Raw genomic sequence first — 23,034 nt, 5'->3', positions numbered from 1 at the left:
GACCTAAGGGCGCCAAAGCCGCCCGCGCTGCCCGGGCAGGGCCCGCCGCCGCCCGCCCAGCCCTCAGCCCTTCGGCTGGGCAGCGCACAGGCTGCAGGACACGCTCCCTCCCGCAGCAGAAGCGCGGCTACGCATAAAAAAGCTCTCCCCGGGCCGGCAGCATGAGCGGCGCCCGAGGGGGGGGCGGCGGGAGGGCCCCGAGCGGGCGGCGGCGGGGGGCGCCCCCGGGAGAAGCGACGGCCCTGCCGCGCGCGCCGCGGTACCAGCTGATTGGCTGCGGCCGTGGGGCGGGGCGCGGAGGGGAGGTAGAGCGGCGCCGCAGCGGCGGCTGCGGCACTTGGGTGCCGGCGCGGCGAGTGGAGGGGCGGCGGGTGAGCAGTGGGCCGCGCGCGCTGGCCGTTGGGCGGGCGGGAAGGAAGGGGCGGCCGCCGTCGGCCCCCCTGAGGCGAGGCGGCGCGGCGCGGCGCGGCGCGGCCAGCGCCCGGGGGAGGGGAGGGGAGCGGGGCGGCATGGGCCGCACCGGCGGCGCTGCAGCAGCGGCAGCAGCAGCGGTAGCAGCAGCCGCCCCGGTTGGCGGATGGGCGCGCACGCACGCGCGCACGTGGCTATAGCGGAGGCTGCCATGGCCGCCTGACCTTGAAGGTGGGTAGAATCCCGCGGCCCGGGCGAGGATGCGGCTGCGGGCCCAGGCGGAGGGGAGACGTGCCTTCGGCGGGCGGCGTATCGCCTGGCCCGCTTATCTGGCGGTCCGCAGCCGGGCCCTGCCCGCGATACCGGGGTCGCCCAGCCCCTCGCAGGAGGCTACTCCTTTTTTTTTTTTTCTCCCCCCCCCCCCCCCCCCCCCTATTTTTGAGGGATCGGGGGTTGTTGGCCGCCTACCGGCAGCATGGCGGGAGGAGGGGAAGTCCCTTCCCCGTGGGGCGCCCGGAGCACGTGCTCTCCCCCCGGGCTGGCGGAGGGAGTTTGGGCCGTGAGGGGTTCGGGGTGACTGCTGCGGGGTGGTGGGCTCGGGGGGCCCCTGCGCTCCCGGGCGGCTGGGGAGCATCCCGGGGAGCATCCCTGCCGGATGTGATGCCCGCGGGCCCTTTGCGCTTCCCCGACTCTTCCCCTGGATTCGCTGGTCTGGCTTTTAGGAGACACCCACCCCCCCACCCCCCCCCCATACGCACACCCTGTTGTGCCCAGCCTGGCAGGTGGGAGCCTGGGCCTCAGATTGTCACTTGGAAAAGGCTTCTCAAAGCTGCCGGGGATTCATCTCCGTGTACCTTTGCCCTAAACAAAAGGTGAAAGGAGCGGATGGCCACTATTAGCCTTTTATCTCCAAATAAAACCTGCATATATTGCAGAGCTCCCAGGTGTAAAGCTAATCCACGTGCACCTAAAGAACAGTTCAAAGCCATTTCCTAGCAGCCCAGCTTGAGGGCATACTCAAGGTACATGCTCCCAACTTAAACGCCTGTCCTAGCCCAAGCTGTCTAGTCACTAACTTACAAAGCTTTTTCAAGCATCTTTTCAGGAAGAAATGCTGAAGTAAATCAGTTACAGTTTACCTTTCACATAAGTTTGCTGTCTAGAGAAATCCAAACTATAAAAGGTACTGAAATGCTTTTGGAGAGTTGCTCTTGGCTGTTCTGGGAGACTGTTCAAAACTGAAATTGCCTTCATAGAGTGATAAAGAATATAGCCATCTGAAGGGACCTTGCAATTGAAAGTGTTTTGGCAGGGTAGGAGTTTGTGCTGCTTTGCCTTACGGCATTGTGCTACTTCTGTCTACCAGTCGGACTCTTGTCTCCATCCTGTCATTGAGACAGACCCCGGGAACCTTAGATATGTGGTGTCCGTTGTCACAGTTGAGCCAGTGCCTCTTGCCAGCACTCCCTGAGTGGAGGTGGCCCTACCATTAATAAGACCCTTGGCTGAAATTAGCTGTTTGAGGCTGTATTCCTCATTTATACACACATCCCCTCTCCCCCCATCTCTGGAGTTCAATAGAAAGAGTCAGTTTGTTCATCAGAACTTATATTTGCAGTGGGAGTATGTGAACTTCTAGGTTGTGTTCAAGGTTGATGTAGGTTCACCAACATTGTGACTTACGTAGAAGCTCATAAAATCCATGGGCAAGCGTTGTGCTAGTGGCAGTGACTGACTGATGTAACTTGGATGTCTTATGTAGTGGCAGGGGGGAAACAGCCTGACTTGACTTGTTTTGTTCTGAGCTTCTAGGGCTTTGGTCAAGTTGGTGGGCACTCCTCCAGAAGGCAATGGACCATGCCAGAGCAGCAATCTCTAACTTGGTAAGACACAGTGCCTCTGTGCCATTTGTCTCATGGTGGGCTGACGATACTGCAGAAGAAGGGTTCAACAATGTCCATGTCATCATCGGAAAAGATGACAAATCCAAAGCAGTGTTAGGTGCTACTGTGTGGGCTGTGAGCCAGACATCACTGTAGCTAGCTGGCCATGATAAGGATGTGGCTTAAGCAGTTCAGTGCTGGTGGGGCTATCGTTAACTGCTATGGTGTCTTGGGTCTCTCAGGAAGTTGATAAGGACGGGGAGCAAGGCTTGAACAATGTTCCAGGAGGAAGTGCTGCTGAGGAAGCTGATTAAATGCCTATCGGGACAATCAACATGTGTTCTATTATGTTACTTTGGGGGTGGGAATTCAACCACAAATCCAGCTTTTGAATGTGACCTGTGCTTTGAAACAAATGTGCAGGAGGAGGTAGGTCTGAGCTTGCTCAGCCAAGCCTGCTGGTCCTAGAGAGCTTGGACTGTGAAATGACCCTAAACTAGGACTGCGAATGTGATGGTTTGGTCTCTGAACAAGCATGGAGGATATGTGGGATTGAGACACATCCTCTGCAAAGTGTGACGGGAGCCAAGCTATCCAGCAGCTGAACAGGGGGAATGCTAGGATAGACTGCAGTGTTGCCCTTCCCAAAGTGTGAGCAGCCAGCCAATTCATTCCAGGTAGTGTGGGCCAGAATAGAACTGGAGGTCAGAAATGACGTTGGTTTAGTTTTGACCAACCACGCTGCTGTCTGGTCTCTTCACCTCCAGCCCAAGTTGTAGTTTGAGAGTGAGCCGAGAACTCTGGTTGAGCTGCTCAGATTGTAACAGGGCTTAGGTGCTTACCACCAGCTGCTTCTCCAATACAGTGGAGAGGGGCTGCAAGACTGTTGCTCCCAAAACCCTTCCTCTGGCCTTTTAGCCAGTCTCCCACCTGTCCCCAGCACAACCATGGCCACAGGCAAGTTCAGCGGCTCTAATGGAAGCTGAGTGGTTCTGCTCAGTGCCTGGCCACGCCTGGAATTGAGTTTAACTGTCTGTTAATCTGAGCGGCTGCCTTGCGCAAGGGCTGCTGTTCTGTGGGTGGTTGGACTGTGTGTTGCAGCTGTTTAGAAAAGTGGGCTTCAGATTGGAAGCTGCTCTGCCTGGGCACTGATAGACACCTGTTGAATGGTTCCAGTCGCTGGTGGACGTGGGAGGTGTATCCTCAGCTTTCACGTTAGCTGTGGTAGCAGGATTCCCATGAGTCATCTCTCTTCAGCCTAGGTGCTTTATAATACTCATCAATACTGTAATTTAAGAGTAGCCTGGGGCAGTTTAATACAAGATTATCTAGATACTGGGTGAGAGTATTTACATTAAAGTGGATGTGGCTCAAAGGCACAATCGTGGAGGGTTTGCCTTCCCTATCCTCTGTCCTGATCGAAGGTCCCTTCTGTGTGAGTTACACGTGTTTGGGTCAGATCGGTGCACTCCTGATAAAGACCAGGAATTTCTGATTCAGTCAGCCTTTGCCATGGGGTCACCTGGGAAATGCCGATGCCATTGGCTGTGTCATATCTGTAACAGACTCTAAGCTAGACTCTGACCAGTTTGGCTCTGAACTTGTGCAGGGCAAACAGACGCTAAATAGACTTTGGAGACCCTGAGTGGGTCTGAGTCTAACTGTTCAAAGCAGCCAGCCTGACTTCTTGACAGCCAAATGCTTGGGCTGCGCTGGAACAGTTTCAGATGAACAAGCTGTATTTGGTTTGGAGCATAGGTGCAGCTGGCTGCAAGGACTGTAGGTTGGTGTAGCAAACTCTTCCACCACATGACTGTCTTTCAACACAGTTTGGTGGCGAGCCGATGTTGTACACGCGCTTCAGCATTGCCCGGCAAACGGATGGAGACAACAGCCATGTGGAGATGAAGCTGTCTGCTGATGATGAGGAAGAGGGGGAAGTTGGGAGACCAGATCACCTGCATGCCAGCATGCCTCCTCCATGGAGGAATGGCAAGAACATCTGCTTCCTAGTCATCGCAGCTGTCCTCCTCCTTTTGATTGGTAAGGAAGGGTGGGAGGCATCGGCATGAAGTGGACTCTGGTATTGAGCGTATCTGAGGCTATTAACATTTGAATCTGTATTGTTTCAGAAGATAATTAAAGAGCCTGGATCCAGGCTGCAGCCTCTTGTCACTGAGACTAAGTATGTCTAGCTCAGACTTAGGGTACAGAATTGGTACAAAGAAGTGTGAAGTTTGACAACGGAACTGTGACTTAGCTAAAGAGCAAACTGGTCCATGTGGCAAGTGTACTGGTTTTCCCTCTATTAAGTCTTAACGCTTCTCTAGAGATGTGGGTCAACATATCAGTAAAGCTGCTGGTGCTCGTCTCTTAAGGGTTTTAACACTGCCACTGACCTAAAGTAAGCATTCTCCTTCCCCGGTGGTGCTGGAGGGACTCTGCCAAGCACAAGATCAGATTTACAGTGTACCTTAAAACGTGCCAGCTCAGGCAAAATGTCAGGCTGCATATTCCTGTCTGTCCTTAGATATGCCAGCTTGTCAAAAATGGTGTGAGAGCAGAGATGCATCTTAACCCCGAAGCTGCTTTGAATGCACTTGTGTGGTGTGGGGGATGGTTTAGTTATCTTTCTTCAGCACAAAGAAATACCTGTTCTGTCCGTAGGGTTTCTGATCGGCTACTTGAGTTATCGTGGTCGAATGCAGAAGGTTAGCAGGTGTCTGGATGGAAGCGGCAAGTGTGAGATGACTCCTACCGCATCTTACTTAGTGGATGATGATGAAACTGAGGAAGAAGAGGTTCCTGGGCCACCTATCTTGTACTGGCCTGATCTCAGAGCCATGTTGTCAAATAAGCTGTCAAGCACACGTCTTGAGGACGGCTTGAGGTAACAGTTCCAGAAAGCTTAGCTACAGCTATGAGAGAAGCACAGCCTGTGAGCAGAACTCGAGCTCCTTTGGAGAACAAGGGCCTTAAAGATGTTGTGGGGTGGCATGTGGTTAAACATGGGCTTAAATGGCCCATCCAGCTTGGGTTTGCAGGCTGGAGCACTGCAGTGCAACCTGGTGCTGTAGCCTAAGTTATACATCTGTTACCTACAGGCAAAGAATGCATAAGTACTCTTTTGAAGCTGGCCAGAGTGAAGATGAGACCACTGCCAGCTACATTCATGAGCAGTTCACCAGCTTCCTCTTGGATGAAGTGTGGAACGATGAGCACTACATTAAGCTGCAGGTCAAAGGCAGGTATGTTAATGAAGAGATGCAGGTCTCTTCCTTACAGCATGGATATTTGTAGTCTTGAGCAAACACATGATTTCTGCTGAAAGCAGTGCTAAAATTGTGAGCCAGTTACCCCTCTCCAAAGAAGGCCTCAATCTAGCCAAGCAATGGCTGCTCCTGTCTCTTCTCAGGCTATCTAAATCCAGAGGGTCTGGTAGCAGCCCTCTGGATTTTTCCTGGGACAGCTGTTTCCTCAAAGCATGCTTAAGAAGTGGAGAGAAAACAAACCTGAGTAAAAACTCAGCTGAAACCTTGTGTCTAAAACTGCTAGGATGGGCAACTCTGTCTTGTCACCCAGACAGGTGTTGCAGACCTGGCAGTGGCTCAGGAGGGTATCAACAGGCATTGTGTTGGCTGACAGCTCATATCCTCATGTCTTACTTGCCCCTTCATGTTGGGGGGAAATGAATTTGCTTAGCTGCTCTTAGGAGGGGACGAAGACTTGGAAGCACAGATTCTTTCTGCGACTTGTCTTAGAAGTTAGCCCTCGTTAATGTCTCTGAACAACCCCAGAGATTCTTCCACAGAAGCACTGGGATGAGTCTGCCTGTTTCAGGCTCTGCATTGACTTGGATCAGAATTGCTAAGGCAGAGACTGAAATATGGGAGCTAGTTAAATATGGAGTTTATGTATGAAAGAACATAACACTGTCTCTTTACATTTAACAGTAGCAACAACAAAGTGTCTATTGTGGAAGATGGTAAGGAAGAGGAACTGGAGAGTCCTGATGCATATGTGGCATACAGCAAGAGTGGCTCAGTTCTTGTAAGTGACTCCAAGAAGGTCCTGGAAATGTGCTTGCCCACTTACCAGGTGGCAATGTCCAAAATATGTCCCTTCAAGATATGGAGTGTATAAAGCCCTCCCCAGTTAGAGAGCTGGGGGGGGGGGGTGGGGAGAGTGGGGTGAGGAGTGGGTCCACATAGTTTTATTACTTCAGCAAGATGCAGAAGTAACTGTTTCAACTTCTCTGCTGGGATCCAGACAGGAACCTTGACAGAAGTGCTGCTTCAACAGGGATGTTGCATGTGATCAGAGTTTACATTACTGAGCTTGAACCCCTTACCATTAATGGGAGTCACTTACTGTGTGTCATGTCATTACAATCTCCACCCCTGGTCCCTTTGTGCCAGGTTATAGGGTTTAATGTTGCAATGAACTCCTCCCCTTGCTCCTGGCCTGGCTAGCAACAAGGGGTTCCTGCTATAGTAATTCCCATAACATGCAACTCAAAGCCTGGGTTACAACAATTTAAAGGTATTTCCATTACAATCTCCACCCCGGTCCCTTTGGACCAGACCATCAGGTTTAACATTGCAATGAACTGCTTGCCCCTTGCAACCCCTTGTCCCTGCTCCAGCTTGGACTTACCCACAGACTGTAGTCCCTTCAGAAGTAAACTTGCTCCAATGTGGCCTCATGCACAGCCACTGATGCTTCAAGGTGTACCTGCTGCAGCATGGACTTATCCACAGCTACAGGTGCTTCGAGGTGTACCTCATCCAGCATGGACTTATCCTTGGGCCACAATCCCTTCAGAGGTATACCTGCTGTAGCACAGACATAACCACAGACACTTCAGGACGTCCTGCTCCCACGTGGACTCATCCACAGGTCACAGTCCCTTCGACTTGAGTTCACACTGGAGTTCCAGCCTGTCCAGTACAGCAGCACAGAAACAGCAGCAATGCCCTGGGCATCTGCTAGCCCAGGCGCATCGCCATTGCTGTTATGAAATGTTCCCAGACACAGCAGAGTAAGATAAGCAGTACAGCAGCACGGCAAGCAGCAAAAGCAAAAAAAAAAAAAAAAAAGCAGCCGCTAACAAGCCCTAGACTCTAATATACACTAAGGCAAGCAAGCCCTATGGCAAGCACAGAAGCCTGCTGATTAATAGCTAAACAACAATAACAACTATAAATTCAACCTAGCACATTCCAATCAAATCTGTCGTTATCTCAAATCCTTTGAGCCCCACGTTGGGCGCCAAAAAGGACTGTCGTAGTTTAACCCCAGCCAGCAACTAAGCACCACACAGTCACTCGCTCACTCCTCCCCCAGTGGGATGGGGGAGAGAATTGGAAGAGTAAAAGTGAGAACTCGTGGGTAGAGATAAAGACAGTTTAATAGGTAAAGCAAAAGCTGCGCACGCAAGCAAAGCGAAACAAGGAATTCATTCGCTACTTCCCATGGGCAGGCAGGTGTTCAATCACCTCCAGGAAAGCAGGGCTCCATCATGTGTTATCCGTTACTTGGGAAGACAAATGCCATCACTCTGAATGTCTCCCCCCTTCCTTCTTCTTCCCCAGCTTTATATACTGAGCATGATGTCATACGGTATGGAATAGCCCTTTGGTCAGTTTGGATCAACTATTTTGGCTGTGTCCCCTCCTAACTTCTTCTGCACCTGGCAGAGCATGGGAAGCTGAAAAGTCCTCGACTAATGCAAACATTACTTAGCAGCAACTAAAACATCCACGTGTTATCAACACTGTTTTCAGCACAAATCCAAAACATAGCCCCATACTAGCTACTATAAAGAAAATTAACTCTACCCCAGCCAAAACCAGCGCACTGTGACTCTAGGCTGTATCAAGTATCTTACTGACATAGGACTGCTGCATTTATAACCAGTGTTTCTGTTCCAGGGCAAACCTGTCTATGTGAACTATGGACTGAAAGCTGATTTTCAGAAGATACAGAAGATCGGTGTTTCACTGAATGGAACTATAATCATCTTCAGAGCTGGAAAAATAACCCTTGCTGAGAAGGTAATCAGTCTGTACCCCAAAGCCTGGCCAAACTTGGCAGCAGGAAGCTATGCTTCCTCCTCTTGAAGACACACCTCTGCCTCGGTTCAGTTTTAGAGAACTTGTGTGTGTAGGCTTGTCCCTGCAGGTCTGGTCTTGCTTGTTTGCACTAAGCCTCCACATGCAGATCTGGACACCAAGACTGAACAGAGCTGCTTACTGTTCATGGTGGCATTCTTCTTGGCCTCTGGCAGTCTTGCTGGGACAGCCAGGCATCTGGAGCAATGGAGCTGGGAGGCAGCCTGGGAGCTACAGGGTGCAGAGCTGGCTGGTATTGCTGGATGCAGCAATAGGGCTGCTAGAAGCAGAACAGCCTTGCCTCCAGAGTACCTCTTGCTGCTGCAGAGCAGCAAATACCTTCAAAGCTTGGCTGCAGTGTCTCAGTTGGGCCTTTGCTGACTGTTCGCTCGGACCAGGTAAAGGTGCTGGCACTGCATGCCCAGTCAGCTGCCTTGCATGTTGCTGTAATGTTCCCTCTGTAGCGAGTAGAATCAAATAGCCAAGCAGCCTAAAGGACCCAAGTCCTTCTGTACGCAAGCCTGTTCCAGGTCTGACCCAGAGCTGCCCCTCAGATGGGTGCTCCTGGAGAGGCTGGGGCATAGGATTCTTTCCAGTCAGACTCTGCCTGTCTGTATGCATAAAACATAGGCAGAGCTGAAAAGTGCTTCTGCAAGGGGTGCTCACTGGTTCTCCAATCCCCTTCCCACTTTACAAACTGGTGTCTAGCCTTGCAAGAGTGTTTGTACTGGTGGCATATCAGAGGCAGCTGGGTTGTAGGTGTGTTAAACAGGGACCTGACTAGGCCACTCTGCCTCCATTTTCCATGTGAAGGTGAGCCTCCAGTGGCTGCTTATCGTGTCTTGAGACTAACCTGATCTCGGGAAAACAGATGGAGCATAATCAAAATTAAATAACATCTTCTAAGCTGCTCCGAGGAGCAAGTATGAGCTGAAGGAATCATAGGGTGAGATACTAACAGTGGAGTGTCCTAACTGTTCAAGAGGGTGTTAGTCACACTCTGCCTGCAGTGTAGGACTGAGCTGCTAGTGTTAGGCTTCCTTATGTATCTATCATTGTGTCTCGTCCCACTTGATGGGTTGCGAGATGGGTCAATCTTTTTGATTCCCCGACGGTTTGTGTACTGACAAAGGCCGATCTCTGCTCGGCAGAGCCACATGGCCGGTAGAGTCACGACAATGACTCAGAGGAACAGTCTGACTAGCAACTTTATTAACTGGCAAATTCGACAAACGGACAAACTTAACGAACTGGCAAGCCCTGCGAATGAACAGAGCCGATTTGGCAATGGAGCTATTTTCCAGGCAACCTATCGCAATGTATCCAAAACTGATAAATAGTAGAAGAGTAGAGGAAGAGAGAAGCGAGAAAAGGAAAGGAGAAGAGAGGAGGATAGGGAAAGGAAAAGTACCACCACCCCTGGATCCTGCAATGACGATGACAGGCACGGCAATCCTCCAGTGGTGGGTGTGCACGTGGTTCCCTGGAGGATGTGTCTTTTATAGGCTAATCCCTGCCTCCAGGTACGCCCCTTCAGGACTTACATGGTTCTTGTTCTAGAAAGTTCTCAATCTTCTGTGCGGGCATGGGGGGAGGGAGATGGTCATGAAGGGTCTCTTGGGCAGTCACAAGCCCCTTCCTCAGATCAACTCTGACCTCTGGCCATATGTGGTAAGGTCTGGCAGAACCTGGAACCACGCATCCTACGACACACTCTCCAGGTCCCGCTCTTGCTCTCCCCCACCCCATACTCACCGACCCGCCGTCGGCATGCAAATAGCACCTCGCCTCGCCACAATGTTTGAGACATTAACTTTTTCAGTCTCTCACACCACCCTGTGCCTCAAACATTGTCTATATAATCTTTGTCCAGGGCAATGATTTTCACATAGAGAAGATCGGGAAGACATAGTTTGCGAAATCATGCATTTTCAACCAGAGTTGCCAGAGGGTCCTTGATTTGATCTTCCAGGGTGGTGATATGAACGTAGTGAACAGCAAGAGAAAAGAGAAAGCAGAAGCAAGCAGACGGATAATCATACATCGAACAATAGCTATGCCAGTCATTAAGAATAGAAATCCAGCCAACAGGGTTATTCCAATTTGCATTAACCAATTCCCCCACCCTGTGAGCCCCAGGATTGTAGGAGGGAGGTGAACCAAGATCCGGATACACGCCCATTGAACCAGTCTTTCTGTTGGAGTGATCGGAATAGTTTGGCAGTTTGATCGGCAATTTCTTTCATTTTGGTCCGTGCTGCCTCTATAGTAGTACTGGCATTGTGAGTAGTTATACAACATTCTCCATCACTTAAATTCAACATACCACATACCCCTTGTTCTTTTAACAATATTATGTCTAAGGCTAAAACAATTTTGGAGCGTCATTTTTGGCACTTGTTGGACTTAGATTTGGGTTCTCCTGAAGCGTATCTGGTCCAATTACTTAAAGTGTACTTGCCAGGTAGTATTTTCTAGAAAAAATTGCTGTTGCTTTAGGGTTATGTAAGGGGTAAAAATGTTTTTGAACATTAGTGCCGCTACTTGCCCATCCATATAGTAACTGGGGACTTGGACTCCACTGATTGCCCATTCGGGTTGGGTTTTTGGGGCTTCTGCCACTTCCTGGCGCACTCAGGGGTGGTGAAATTGAAAACATGAGATGGGCATAAGGATGGCGTGACCAATCCACGTTTCAGGCTAGCGTGATATTTCAGTGTTAGGCAGGAATAGAATTTTCCGTTAGAACATCCCCAAACTAGTCCCAAGGGGACCGGGTATATGCTAATTTTACAGGTCCAGGTATCATTGTAGTCCATTAAATGTATGTCAGGTTTTGCAGTGAGCGGCAGGCTCTGCAAAGGGTAGTGTGTACGGGGTATGCTGCAATACTTGACTCTGCCATAATCCTCAGTTTCATCATAAGTCGTTGCACAGAATATCCTGATTTCTATATCCGCGGGAAGGATAACCCCAACAAATACACATGTCCCTTATCAGAACCCTTACTCTCTCCAAGAGCTAGGTTTTGGGGGGGGTCCCCAGGACCAGTGTTAGAGTTAAGAAATTTGATGCATGGAAACAGGTCAGACCGGCTATGCTGTGGGGGATTGGCATACCTTAGCAGTTGCAGGAGGGGTCTCATTTGTGACCACATGCATTGTACACTTGTTAGGCCTCTAGGTTCACGCCCCATGCTATTGGGAAGTTGTATACACCAAGAGAGATTCACTTTTGGGGAATAATCGGCCTCATAAAAGTCCTGTTGTTCTAACGGGTGAAAGAAGGAGTCAGATGGGAAATAGGAGCAAGGTACAGAATATGGGCCAGCCAGATTGTTCCAGAGCACCGATTTTGTTCCATAGGTAAAATTCATTGGTGGGTGAGTAGCATTGCAAGAGGACCATTCCCAGAAATGTGAATCAGACTTGTTATAATAAACAAAATGCATGTCATTCTGCCCCCAAAGTTACAAGTTGTCCGGAAAAGGGGGAACAAGACATAAGGTTGTTCTACAGTTTCATTCATTTCCAAGTTATACATGATATTGGGCAATGCAACAAAAAAATCTCAATCCTTGTTTGGTTCACTGGGGAAGGGCAACACATACCCCTTGGTCAGTTCTACTCCAGATTCTAGTAAATCCACGAATTAGTTCCCACACAAGGTTTGAAGGAATATGGTTTCCTTCCTTTCCCAGAGGAGAGGAGGACCACCGTCCACATGAGAAATCGTAAATACAACATTGGCAGTATTCATTGAGATCTGGCGTTCCTCTGATGAGATCACTATGTTTAGCAGGCGATGGTCTGGTTCTCCCCCTGCAAAAGAAAAGGAGAACTTGGTCCCTTTCCAGACCGGTTTTAAAAGGAAGGGAGGTCTTCTGGGGGGTAGGCCTTTTAAAGGCCGATTGTCTAATTCCGTTCTCCTAACTGCAGCTTTACCCCTTTGTTCCCCTCTGGAGATTCCCATGTTGCAGCTATAATTGATCAGCTCCTGTGCAATCTCTCCCCAGGTGAGGGGGAATTCCGCTGGAGCGGACTGCGTTTGGTTTCTCCCTGGTGTTAGCATTTCTGTTAAACGCTCCTGAATTGGGAGTGCTGCCCTTTGGCAGTCCTGGATTTGTATGACATGTAGCTTCAGGGGATCAGGAAGGCCCTTTATCAGGGGTTCCATTTTATTGGGGTCAGCTTCTAGCAACATTGGGGAGGGCTGATGGGGTATTAAGTGCATGTCATGCATGAGCTGGAGGCAGGCAGCTTTCTGCACGCTCTCGGTAATTTGATCCAGTCCTGGAGTGGGGATGGTCACCGGATCTCCCCGTTCCAAGGGATCTAGCCCTCCAGCCTAGTATGCCGCCCTTTGCATTAGGGACCAGGGAGCTCGAGTGTCAGGGACGGTTAGAAACACGCCTGGACCCCAATATCCCTGTGCCTCGTCCTTGGAAAGTTTAATTCTGTCCCCCCCCCTCCGTGAGGGAGACTCTCCACACATACTCCGTCTCTGTTTCTCTAGGGAGCCTACTATATCTTTCTTGTAATTTCATCAGTTCATTTGCACTATAGGGTATTTCTTTCGTTATGATTTCCGGTGCAGTATCGGCACCCCCTTCATATTGAAATTCTGTTTTAAGAAGTGAACGAAGTTGGGGAGCAGTTCTCTCATCATGTTGGCACTTTGCCTGTTCCATTTCCTCCCGGGGTAGTGGCCAGCTACCCCTCTGTCAACTAGCTCATGTTCCTTAGGTAGGCTGGAGTGCCCACAGTGGCTCTAGAGATCCTCCGTCCGCACCTCCGCTAGCTCCGACCGCAACTCGCGCTCCCTGACAAAAGCGTCGCGCAGCTGACTCTGCAACCTATTCACTGCTGTTTCCGCTCACACCTGTTTTTTCTGCTCAGCTTCTAGCTCCATTTGCAAGCTTTTAACCAAATCCCCTTTTTTCCGCTCAGATTTTCAACCAAATCTTGTAACGATTCGCTCGCTTCTCGCTCAGCCCATCTTACTGTGCGCTTATCCTTCTGCGCTGCCATCAGTGCAGCTCCTAAAACACCCCAAACAACAGCTTTTAACAACTCTAACAAAGGGGAGCAGTCCAGATCAGGCTGAACCCAGGAAGCCATGATCATCTATCTGCCGGAGGACTCGGACTCAGCCAATTCACGTCCTCCCTTCTCGACTCAGTCAATATCCCCTCCCTGTTCCTCTCCCTGATCAAGTCGAGGAATCCCACTTCTGACACCAAATTAACATCTTGTCCCACTCGGTGGGTGAATCTTTTTGATTCACCACAATGAGAAGAATCTTTTGATTCGCCACAACTCGCCACAGTGTTTGAGACATTAACTCTTTCAGTCTCTCGCGCGCTGTCAGGTAGCTGTTAAAATCTGTTGTGGAGTTGACCATTGAGGAGTGCAACCTTTCACACCATTACTCCATGTACTTGCCTCCCCTTGCTTGCAGTGCAGATGTGCAGTTAATGTTCCTCTTTGCTTCAGGTTGCAAATGCCGAAGAGGCAGGAGCAGTTGGTGCCCTGATGTACCTGGACCCCTACGATTACAGGGACACGGATGCGCTTGTCCCCTTTGGACATGTGAGTACGCAACTGGCTCCCCTGTTTGTTGTTTTCATGAACCTTTCTGACTGTGGACTGCAGACTGCAGCAGTCCTTCTGCAGGCCTCTGGCTCGTGCCCTTGTGTAGATGAAAACTGTTGGGCTCCTCTGAGACTTGAGGACTCTTCTTGCTTTTCACAGGCCCACCTTGGAACTGGAGACCCTTTCACCCCAGGCTTTCCTTCTTTCAACCACACCCAGTTCCCACCAGTGGAATCTTCTGGACTACCTAGCATTGCTGTTCAGACTATCTCTAGCCAAGCAGCAGGCAAGCTGTTCAGGTAACTGTTTCTCTTGGCTTGCAGGCTAGGCTGCTGTGGCCCTCTGGCAGGGGTGAGGATGGTGTTGAGGTGCTGTGAGCCCAGGGAGCTCTCTGCTGTGTATCGCAGGGAGCACTTACTGGAACTGGCTGCAGAAATGTCGCTTCTGTCCATGTCTCATGTCTTAAAAGACTGAACTTAATCTAGCGTTGGATTCTTCTTGGCCTCTGCGTCCTACCTCTCCCTGCATAATTAGTGGTACAGGACTGTGAGCTCTTTCCTGAGCAGGCCCTGAACAAGGCTGCACCTGTTGCAGGGTTGGTTTTTTTTTTTTCACAGGATAGCTAAATGAGGTCAGAGCTGGATAATGAGTTCAAAGGATCTCTTTTTTTCAGCAAAATGGATGGAGAGGAGTGCCTTTCGGAGTGGAAAGGTGGGGTCATGGGATGTAATGTGATGCTGAGCAGCACGAGCAAGATAACAGTGAATCTGACCGTGAACAACGTTATGGTGGACAGGAAGATTCTGAACATCTTTGGTGCTATCAAGGGGTTTGAAGAACCAGGTAACAGCAACTGCCTTGTGGCTCAATTTTGAGGGGAACCCTTCCTCTTCTGTGAGCATCAGAACATGACAGCTGCTCCCAGACAGAGCCAGCCACTTCCTCAGCAGAACCAAGACCCTTCCCTAAGGGTCAAGGAAAAAGCTGAACCACACTGCCAGGGAATGGCTAAATGAAAGCAAGCAGTGTGCCAGATTCATGGATCAGACTCCATACTCTTCCTAGTACAGAAGCTCAAAGCTGCTTTTCTGATAAATGGTTTGCAGCCTGAAGCTTGCAGCTCAGATCTTGATGTCTCCTTTTATAGATCGGTATGTTGTGATCGGAGCCCAGAGAGACTCCTGGGGCCCAGGAGCAGCCAAGGCTGGCGTTGGAACTGCCATGTTGTTGGAACTTGCCTATGTGATTTCAGACATGGTGAAAAATGGTAAATATTTGCGTACAAAAGCATGGGAGTGGGAGGTGATGCAGGTTTAGCTCTGCGTGTGTTAACATTGGAGAGCCCAGTTGCAGAATAATCCTTTGGGAAAGCATATCTTGACAAAGCTTCCTGAGAAGCTATTACTTGTCCAACATAGACAACTTGTCTGCAGTGAGCAGTTGCTTTCAAGGTACTGGTATGGCTTGAATGCAAGCATGTCCTTGGATAACACACAGACAAACCTCACACTTGAGCTGTCTGTTGGACAGCCAGGCCTGAAAGTGGGAAAACACCAAAGTGGCTGACCAGCTGGAGTGGTGGGGGCTGCATGGTGGCACTTAGTGTGAGTGCTGTTGTCTCCAGGGTTAATTTTGGGCTCAGGCAGCTAAACAAAAAAAGTTGGGAAGTGCAGACAGCATGGTTTTCCTACACAGTTCTGCAGCATGGGGGGGGGCAGTTTACAGCATCCATGCAGCCATGAGTGTGCATGTTTGTCTGCAGCAGCCAGAATACTTCAGCTCTGTCTGAGGAGCAGGCTATTCATCAACCCAGGCCCTCAGTGCTAATCTACATCTCCATGGGGGAAGGGCAGACATCTCAGTCTCTGTCTCTTTGCAGGTGGCTACAAACCAAGGCGCAGCATCATCTTTGCTAGCTGGAGTGCAGGAGAGTTCGGAGCTGTGGGTGCTACTGAATGGCTGGAGGTACTGTTTCTGTGGTAGGCTTCTGCGTGATGACTGTGCAGTTGTGAGTTCCTGTGGATTAAACATCCTGGTGTTGTACTGCTACTGCTCATCTTAAAATACTTGTTTTGTTCTAGGGGTACTCTGCCACACTGCATGCCAAAGCCTTCACTTACATTAACTTGGATGCTGCAGTCCTAGGTAACCTGCTACTCTTAAGTTTCTTGAAACTGAGTGGGACCAGAATAGCTTGACAGACATCCCTTAACCTCCAGGAATGGGGGCTGTGCAGAGGTTGATGCTGGGTGTTTGGCTGAAGACTGGCAGACTCCATTTATTCTCCTATTGTCATTGAAGCTGGGAGGTTGCTGCAGCCTGAGCCAGAAGGAGGCAGCTCTGCTAGGTCCCAGTAGACTGTCCTGTGTCTGCTGAAGATCCTTTGGCAACAAGCCGTAGATCAGTTGTTGCTCAGTCATAGGGCTGAGAAGCTCTAGCAGTAGTGGTTAATTGTGCCAGCATGTCAAACACCTTTTCTTTTTTGCAGGCTTCAACCACATGAAGATTTCTGCTAGCCCGTTGCTATACACGTTGCTGGAGAGAACTATGAAGGGGGTGAGTTTAAGGGTCTTGGGCTAATCAAGATGACTGTGGTTTTAAGGAGGAACTGAAAGCAGCCAGAGCTATGCTGGTTCACTTTCCCCAGCTGGCACTTTCTTGAGGAGAAAGCCCCATTTAGGACAAAGGGCTGAGATACTCTGGAGGGCCCTGTGTGAAGTCAGCTGGGCTCTGGGAATTGCAGTTCACGCATGCAGAATCTAAAATCAGCAAATGCCACAGTTCACTGTGAGGTGAATGCCTGTCCCACATGAACTGTGCCTGTGTGGAGAAAGGTCAGGGGAGCACACCTGACTCTGGCATCTGCACAGCAATGCAAGCTCCAGGATGGACCTGGAAGCCCAAGCAGAGGTCAGAACAAGTGCACTGACTGTCATCTCTGTGCAGGTGAAGGACCCAACAAAGGATTCAGGAAGCCTGTATGACAGAGTTGGCTCTGACTGGGTAAAAACAGTGTAAGTATTGTCACCCTGCTATTTAGGAAAGCAAATCTCCATAAAGGAACAAATTAAATGTCTTCTGCTCTTTGTGCTGGAGTGTCATACCTCTGCCTGGGGTGGGCTCTACCTGCTGCAGTGAGATCAGGCAAGTGTGAACAGTACAACACTAGCTGTACTTAGTGCTGCCCCAAGCTGCCTGTAGGTAGCCCAGACGCCTTTTTGTAGGGCAAGAACATCCTTGTACGAAGACTGGTGTCCAGAAATGGACAAGCAGCCCTCAGCACCTGGCCGGGAGTCCTTGCCAAAACCAGTCTTGTCTAGACAGGGTAATCCAGTTGGCTCAGAGCTTCAACTCTAGGGCTTTTGAGTAGGGCTTTTCTCCTGGGATGTCCAAACCAGTTGGTAACTACTCAATACTTGTCTTTTGGCAGTGTTCCCCTTGGTCTGGATAATGCAGCGTTCCCTTTCCTGGCCTACTCGGGAATCCCGGTGGTTTCCTTTGGTTTCTGCAAGGTACGTATTGTCTGCCTGCCTGTCGTACTCATTCCATGGAAAGTGCTGTAAGGATATCTCCTCTCCAGAATGGCAGAGCGCAAGGTGCTGTCCCAAGCTTGTTGTCCATGCAGGAGCCTCTCTGGGAGGAGGTGCAGCCTCTGGACCTGGTGGCTGTGGCTGTGGCAGTACTTGCTGTGAAAGCTGCTCCTGGGACATGGTTGGCCTACGGTCTCTGTTCCAGAGTCCTGAACACTTGTTTTTTGTTGGGAGAGGGGGCACTTGCTCTTCTGGAGGCTCAGATGTTAATGATTCAGAAGTTAAAAGCACTAAAAAGATGTCAAGCTGTTGTTGCTTCAGTGAAAGACTGAGCTATAGCCTGCTGGTCAGCAAGCAAAGCGCATTGGGGAAGCAGTACTGTTGGCCAGAGCAATTACTAACTCGGACTGTTCAGGTGTGCTGCTGCAGCTTGGGGCTGGCAAAAATGGCATCAGCCAAGCAGCCTGCTCTGGTAGCTCTGGGAGCCTTTGTGGTAATGGCTTCCTCTGCTTATGAATGCTTGGATTTTGTTAGTGTCAGACTTGTTCCACAAAAAACTTCGAGTTATCCTGCGAAGAAGGGTTGGAGGGTGCTGCCATACCAAACTGGTTGCTGGGGTTTGCCTGCCTGTGCATCTGCAGTGAACTCTGAGAGGGGAAAAGGTCTATACGTCTTTGGGTCTAACAAACGAGCAGAGCATCCTGCTGATCACTGAAAACTGTGAGGGATGAGATGCAGGAGCTCTATTCCCTCCCCCTGTGCTTTGAAGTTTTGCCACTCAAGTCTCACTACTGAGTAGCACAAGGAGTTGGGATGTGGTGGAAGTAGCAAGCAAACTGTAGTGGGAGGTGAAGAATCCTAGCTGGAGAAGCACTCTTGCCTAACTTCAATGCTTTCTTTCTTGCAGAAAGATGAGGAATATCCCTTCTTGGGCACTACTCAGGACACTGTGGAGAACCTGAAGAAAACTGACAAGTTGTATGCTCTTATGCGTGCTGCTGCGGAAGTTGCTGGACAAATAGCTCTCAGGCTGACCCACGATCATGAGCTCTTCCTGGACTTTGAGAGATACAGTGAAGAATTGCTAGCGTACCAGGAGAAGTTTTTGCCCTACGATCGGGATGTGAGGGTAAGAGTGCTCTGAGTGCACTGAATCCCTGTAGGCTGTTATGGGGCCGTGTGCTAATAAGGCTCTGCTGCTATTGGATACAACAGGGTGGACATCTTCCTCCTTTGGGCACGAGGGCATAGCAAGATGTGACCTGAATTGATGTTCCTTATAGAGCAGTGCAGGCAGAGTAGCTGTGGCAGACAAATCTAGCTAATCTGGCTGTGGTGAGCTTTTGAGGAGATGGATGTGGATGGTTTCTCCTCCGGTTATCATTCACAGTACAGTGCAGCTTTGCATCTCATTTGCACCTCTGCTGAAAGCCTACAAGAATCTATGGGTGGGGAGAGATGTCACTGAGCTCAGTGACTGCAGAAGAGCCTGCCAGGAACTTGATCTGCTACTTAGTTAAACTGGCAAAAAAAAAAACCCCAACACTTTCTTGGTAGGAGAGCAGCAAAAGGAGAAAATCAGGTTTGCTAACAGCTACTCCCTCACAGGCACTGGGGCTGACCTTGAACTGGCTGTTTTTTGCCCGTGGTGACTTCCAGCGAGCTACAGATGCACTGAGAAGAGATATTGCAAACAGTGACAGGGAAAACAGGGTTGTCCGCAGAGCCCTGAATGACAGGATCATGAAGGTGGGTATCTGCAACTGGTTTTCCTTTCTTCACGAAGGAAGAGAGTGCTGGCTGGGATGGGCCTCTTCCTTAGGAGCCATGGGCACCGTGCAGACCGGTGTCTCTTCTGCTTGCTTAGTGTCAACGTGACTGACTTCTGCGCTTGCTATCAGGAGAGTGTCTGTGTCTTGCAGAGCTGCTGCGGAAAAGGGCTGGGTGGGGATCAGAGGTTGGGAGGTCGTGGTGGGGCAGGAAAGAAAAACTTGGGAGGTGAGAGTATAACCCTAAATTTGCACCTCTACTCCAGGTGGAGTATGACTTCCTCTCCCCGTACCTCTCACCAAAAGATGCTCCCTTTCGCCACATCTTCTTCGGCAAAGGCTTCCACACCCTGCAGGGTCTGCTGGAGAACCTGCAGCTGTTGAGAACCAGCAGGTACAGCGTGGATGTGGACATGCTGAAAGAGCAGCTGGCTTTGGTGACCTGGACCATTAAAGGGGCTGCCAATGCCTTAGTGGGTGATATCTGGGATACAGACAATGAATTCTAGACATGGCAAATACCTGGTTAAGGTGCAGGATTAGGGAAACCCACTCCCTAGCATGGCATTATTTTTTCCTGTAGATTTTCTGGCAACAAATCTTTTTTTACCAAAGTTGAACATAAAATTGAAACCTCACCTTGACAAATTCACAGGAGGCAGTTCTAAAGCAGGTACTAAGATTACCGTGAAATCTCCTCTGACCAGGCTCCCATCTGACCACAGTCCAAACCGGTCACGTACAGCTGCTTGTGGGCTTGCCTTTCCAGTGTACTTGAGAACTAACAGCTCAGGTGACTCCTGAACTGGTACCTCGAGTGGGGAGGTACCTCATCTATTCAGGGTTTTAATTGTTGGCCCCCTAAATCTAGTGACGAAATAGGGAATGGAGTCCTCTTAATGTTTGTAATGAGGATCCCTTCTCTGGCAGGGAGCTGCAGAGACTAACCTGTAGTTCAAAAATAAAACAACATAGTAATAGCCTGCAAGTGCTGGATTATCAGCAAGCTCTGAAGTGCCTGGCCCGCCTTACTCAACAGCAGGGTCCCAATGACATCTTGAAGGCTTGCTTCTGCCGAGGTAGGTCTCAATACCCAGGGAAAATGACCCAAAGATTATCTAATACCCCCTTTATATCCTTAGCTGGCAACTTAGCGAGTCCTGTGGCATTGAGACACGGCCCTAGACTGGCACTTCAGACCTTGCTGCCCTGGAGCCTTTTGTGAAATTGAGTCTCTTGCTGGCCAAACCCTGTTTGACTGATGCCATTTTGCAGGATGGCTCTTGTTTGGCACTGAGATATTTATTTGTTTATTTATTTATCAGTGACAGTGTTCACTATAAATGGTGTGTTTTTTTATAGAAGATAATTATCGGAAGCAGTGCCTTCCATAATTATGACAGTTATACTGTCGTTTTTGAATAAAGCAGCATCTGCTATTACAATCAAACAAGATACTGGAACTTTGCATTTAAAATAATCTAAACAGGCCCCTCCAAAAAAAGTTTTTGAAAACTAGCAATTAAGCTTTCTGTGGCAAAAACCACTCCTCTGGAAGAAACTTTTTGAAGGTGTAAACCCGGTAGCAAGTTTCCGGGTTGCACTCCAAAATGATCCCTGAAATGCTGAAAATCTGGCTGGAAACTGAAATACTAGAAATTTGTCTTCCCTGTGGTGTCCATGCCCGTCTGTGGGCTTCAGACTCCCTCTTTGCCCCCCCCTTTCTGGACGCCGTGTGCTCGCATGGGGAGCACAGCTTCCTTACCGGCCCTGGTGGAGCAGCTCGCTGTGTAGCCCTAGCTCCACCTGCGGCAACACACACAAACTTCTTGTACCGCACATTAGGCATTGGCCCGACTTTTAAATGGCAGCTTCCTGCAAACTTCCAGTACCTTATGTATCACGAAATTGACATTATCGGGGGCAGTGTCTTCCATAATGTGTAAAGAACAAGGTAGTTTTTGCCTACCACAGTGTTATATCGGAGGCAGTGACCTCCATATGTTGCACTATGGGTGTGCGTAATTATCGGGGACAGTGTTTCCCATAATTGTTCTATACTTATGCAATGTCATCTGTGAAGCTTGTTGGTTAGGATATAACGTAGATCGATTTCCTGCAGTCCTATTTTTTCACTCTCCTGTGGTGATGCAGATACAAGCTGCGGTCTGCTACGTACTTCCCTAGACTACCTTCTCTGTAGGCTGACCTGTTTCAATAGCGGTGCTGTCTTGAAGTGGCTTCCTGCCTCCGGTCACAGGACTGGCGCTTGAATGTTTAGCGGAAACTAGGCTAGTTAGACTGTGTGCTCTGTGATTTAGTAAACTTCCTTCAAATCAGTTACAAAGACCTGGGGAATGAAAGGTGAACGTAGGGCTTGGGGCTCTTTGCTGTCTGGAGGGCTCTGGTCACCGTGAGTGACCAGAGGGAAAGTCCTTGAGGGAAAGAACATTGTTCAGCTGGAGCAGAGACCTGGGCCTCCACAAGGAATGGGCAAGGACAAGCCCCCAGCCTAGTTACTGAGCTCAGTGCTCACCAACTCGGAGGGTTGGATTTTCATCTGTCTCTGCAGAAGCCTGATGCCCAGGCCTGTGCAACTCCTTGCTCTTCCTTAACTGCCCTGCTGTCTCTGAGGTGTGTGTACAGCCCTGTCTGTGTTTCCTAGTGATGCTTCTCTGGATGGCATTTAAGAGCTGCTGTCTGGGTATTCTCACTGTAGTGTTTGCATGCATCTTGATGTCAGACTTAATCATGCGCTTTATAGCCAGCAGAGAAAGACAAAGGCTGTCTCCTGGCTAGGCAGCACAACTGACTACTGGGCTGTTGGGATGCCTTGCTCAGTGCTGGCACCTGACTGACGGACTGACTGGCTAAACTCTGTTTCTGTGTTACCTGCTGTCTGCTTGAATAAAGTTTTAAAGCTTGAACAGTCAACTCCTCTCATGGGTTCTTGCAAAGCCACGATGCTGTTGTGGCCCGGGGTGAGCTCGGGCAGCTAGAGGGATGCTGCTCTCCTGCCCCATCAGGGCTGGTAACTGGCCGCTCCAGTGCCACCTTGTTGATGTGCAAGAGTAAGTCCAAACTTCACCATGCTGCTCGGCTCCGAGTCCTGCCTCACCGCAGGCAAGTGGGATGAGGACTTGCAGTGAGGTGGAGAAGCAATATATGCAAGCCCCCCGGCCCCCCCTCTCCTTTCGTGGCCGCGTCCTGCCTGCTGCCTCTCAGTCACTGCATTGACCCTAAAGAGCCTGTGGTGTTGGGCTGGATGTCAGGAGGAGGATGAAATGTCTGTGGCTTTGCAGGTCTCTGCTGCTGAGAAGGTGGCGGGCTGTGTCTGTGTCCCAGGAAGCCAGAGCTGTCCCCTGCCTTGTCCCTGCCCCTCATCACCACCCTGGAGCACCCTGGGGTGGAGGTGCAGATGGGTACTGGGTTACTGCTGAGAGCCCCAGCCTGCTCTGGCAGAGCGGGAGCTGCATCCCCAGCCCCAGAGGCCAGCTCAGGTGAGACTGCACTGGTTTGGGGCTTTGCATTTTAAATATGCTCAGCTTTCCTCTGCTGTCTTCCTCCACCCCTGGTGCCAGTCTCGCCTCCTGTTTTACAAACACCGTATCCCGTGAAGATGCGCCATTTGGGGTGGGAGGCAGCTTCTCTAGGAGCCCCGCTCGCTCCTTATGGGCTGTCCCGGCATAGCTCTGGTCCCTCCTCTTCCAACAGGGATGATTTACTTGTTGCAA

General features: G+C 50.1%; 1 protein-coding gene across 2 annotated transcripts; it reads left to right on the top strand.

Moving 5' to 3' along the window:
• Positions 1 to 314: 314 nt before the first annotated feature.
• On the top strand, positions 315 to 22,227 carry TFRC (transferrin receptor). Of its 2 annotated transcripts, none has more exons than XM_075507110.1 (19): positions 315 to 371; positions 2,224 to 2,294; positions 4,124 to 4,337; positions 4,962 to 5,184; positions 5,399 to 5,542; positions 6,248 to 6,344; positions 8,228 to 8,350; positions 13,903 to 13,998; positions 14,161 to 14,300; positions 14,675 to 14,844; positions 15,149 to 15,268; positions 15,881 to 15,966; positions 16,083 to 16,146; positions 16,490 to 16,557; positions 16,948 to 17,015; positions 17,432 to 17,513; positions 18,439 to 18,660; positions 19,140 to 19,280; positions 19,567 to 22,227. In XM_075507110.1, exons 2-19 carry the CDS (start codon positions 2,262 to 2,264, stop codon positions 19,807 to 19,809), a joined length of 2,334 nt encoding a protein of 777 aa, XP_075363225.1. In that variant the 5' UTR covers positions 315 to 371; positions 2,224 to 2,261; the 3' UTR covers positions 19,810 to 22,227. The 2 variants fall into 2 exon arrangements, with proteins under 2 accessions (XP_075363225.1, XP_075363226.1); XM_075507111.1 differs by lacking the exon at positions 315 to 371 and adding an exon at positions 502 to 642.
• Positions 22,228 to 23,034: the final 807 nt, after the last annotated feature.

Source organism: Mycteria americana, chromosome 7 (assembly GCF_035582795.1).
Source record: "Mycteria americana isolate JAX WOST 10 ecotype Jacksonville Zoo and Gardens chromosome 7, USCA_MyAme_1.0, whole genome shotgun sequence".
Lineage (NCBI taxonomy): Eukaryota > Metazoa > Chordata > Aves > Ciconiiformes > Ciconiidae > Mycteria > Mycteria americana.
This window is presented reverse-complemented; position numbering and strand designations above follow the sequence as displayed.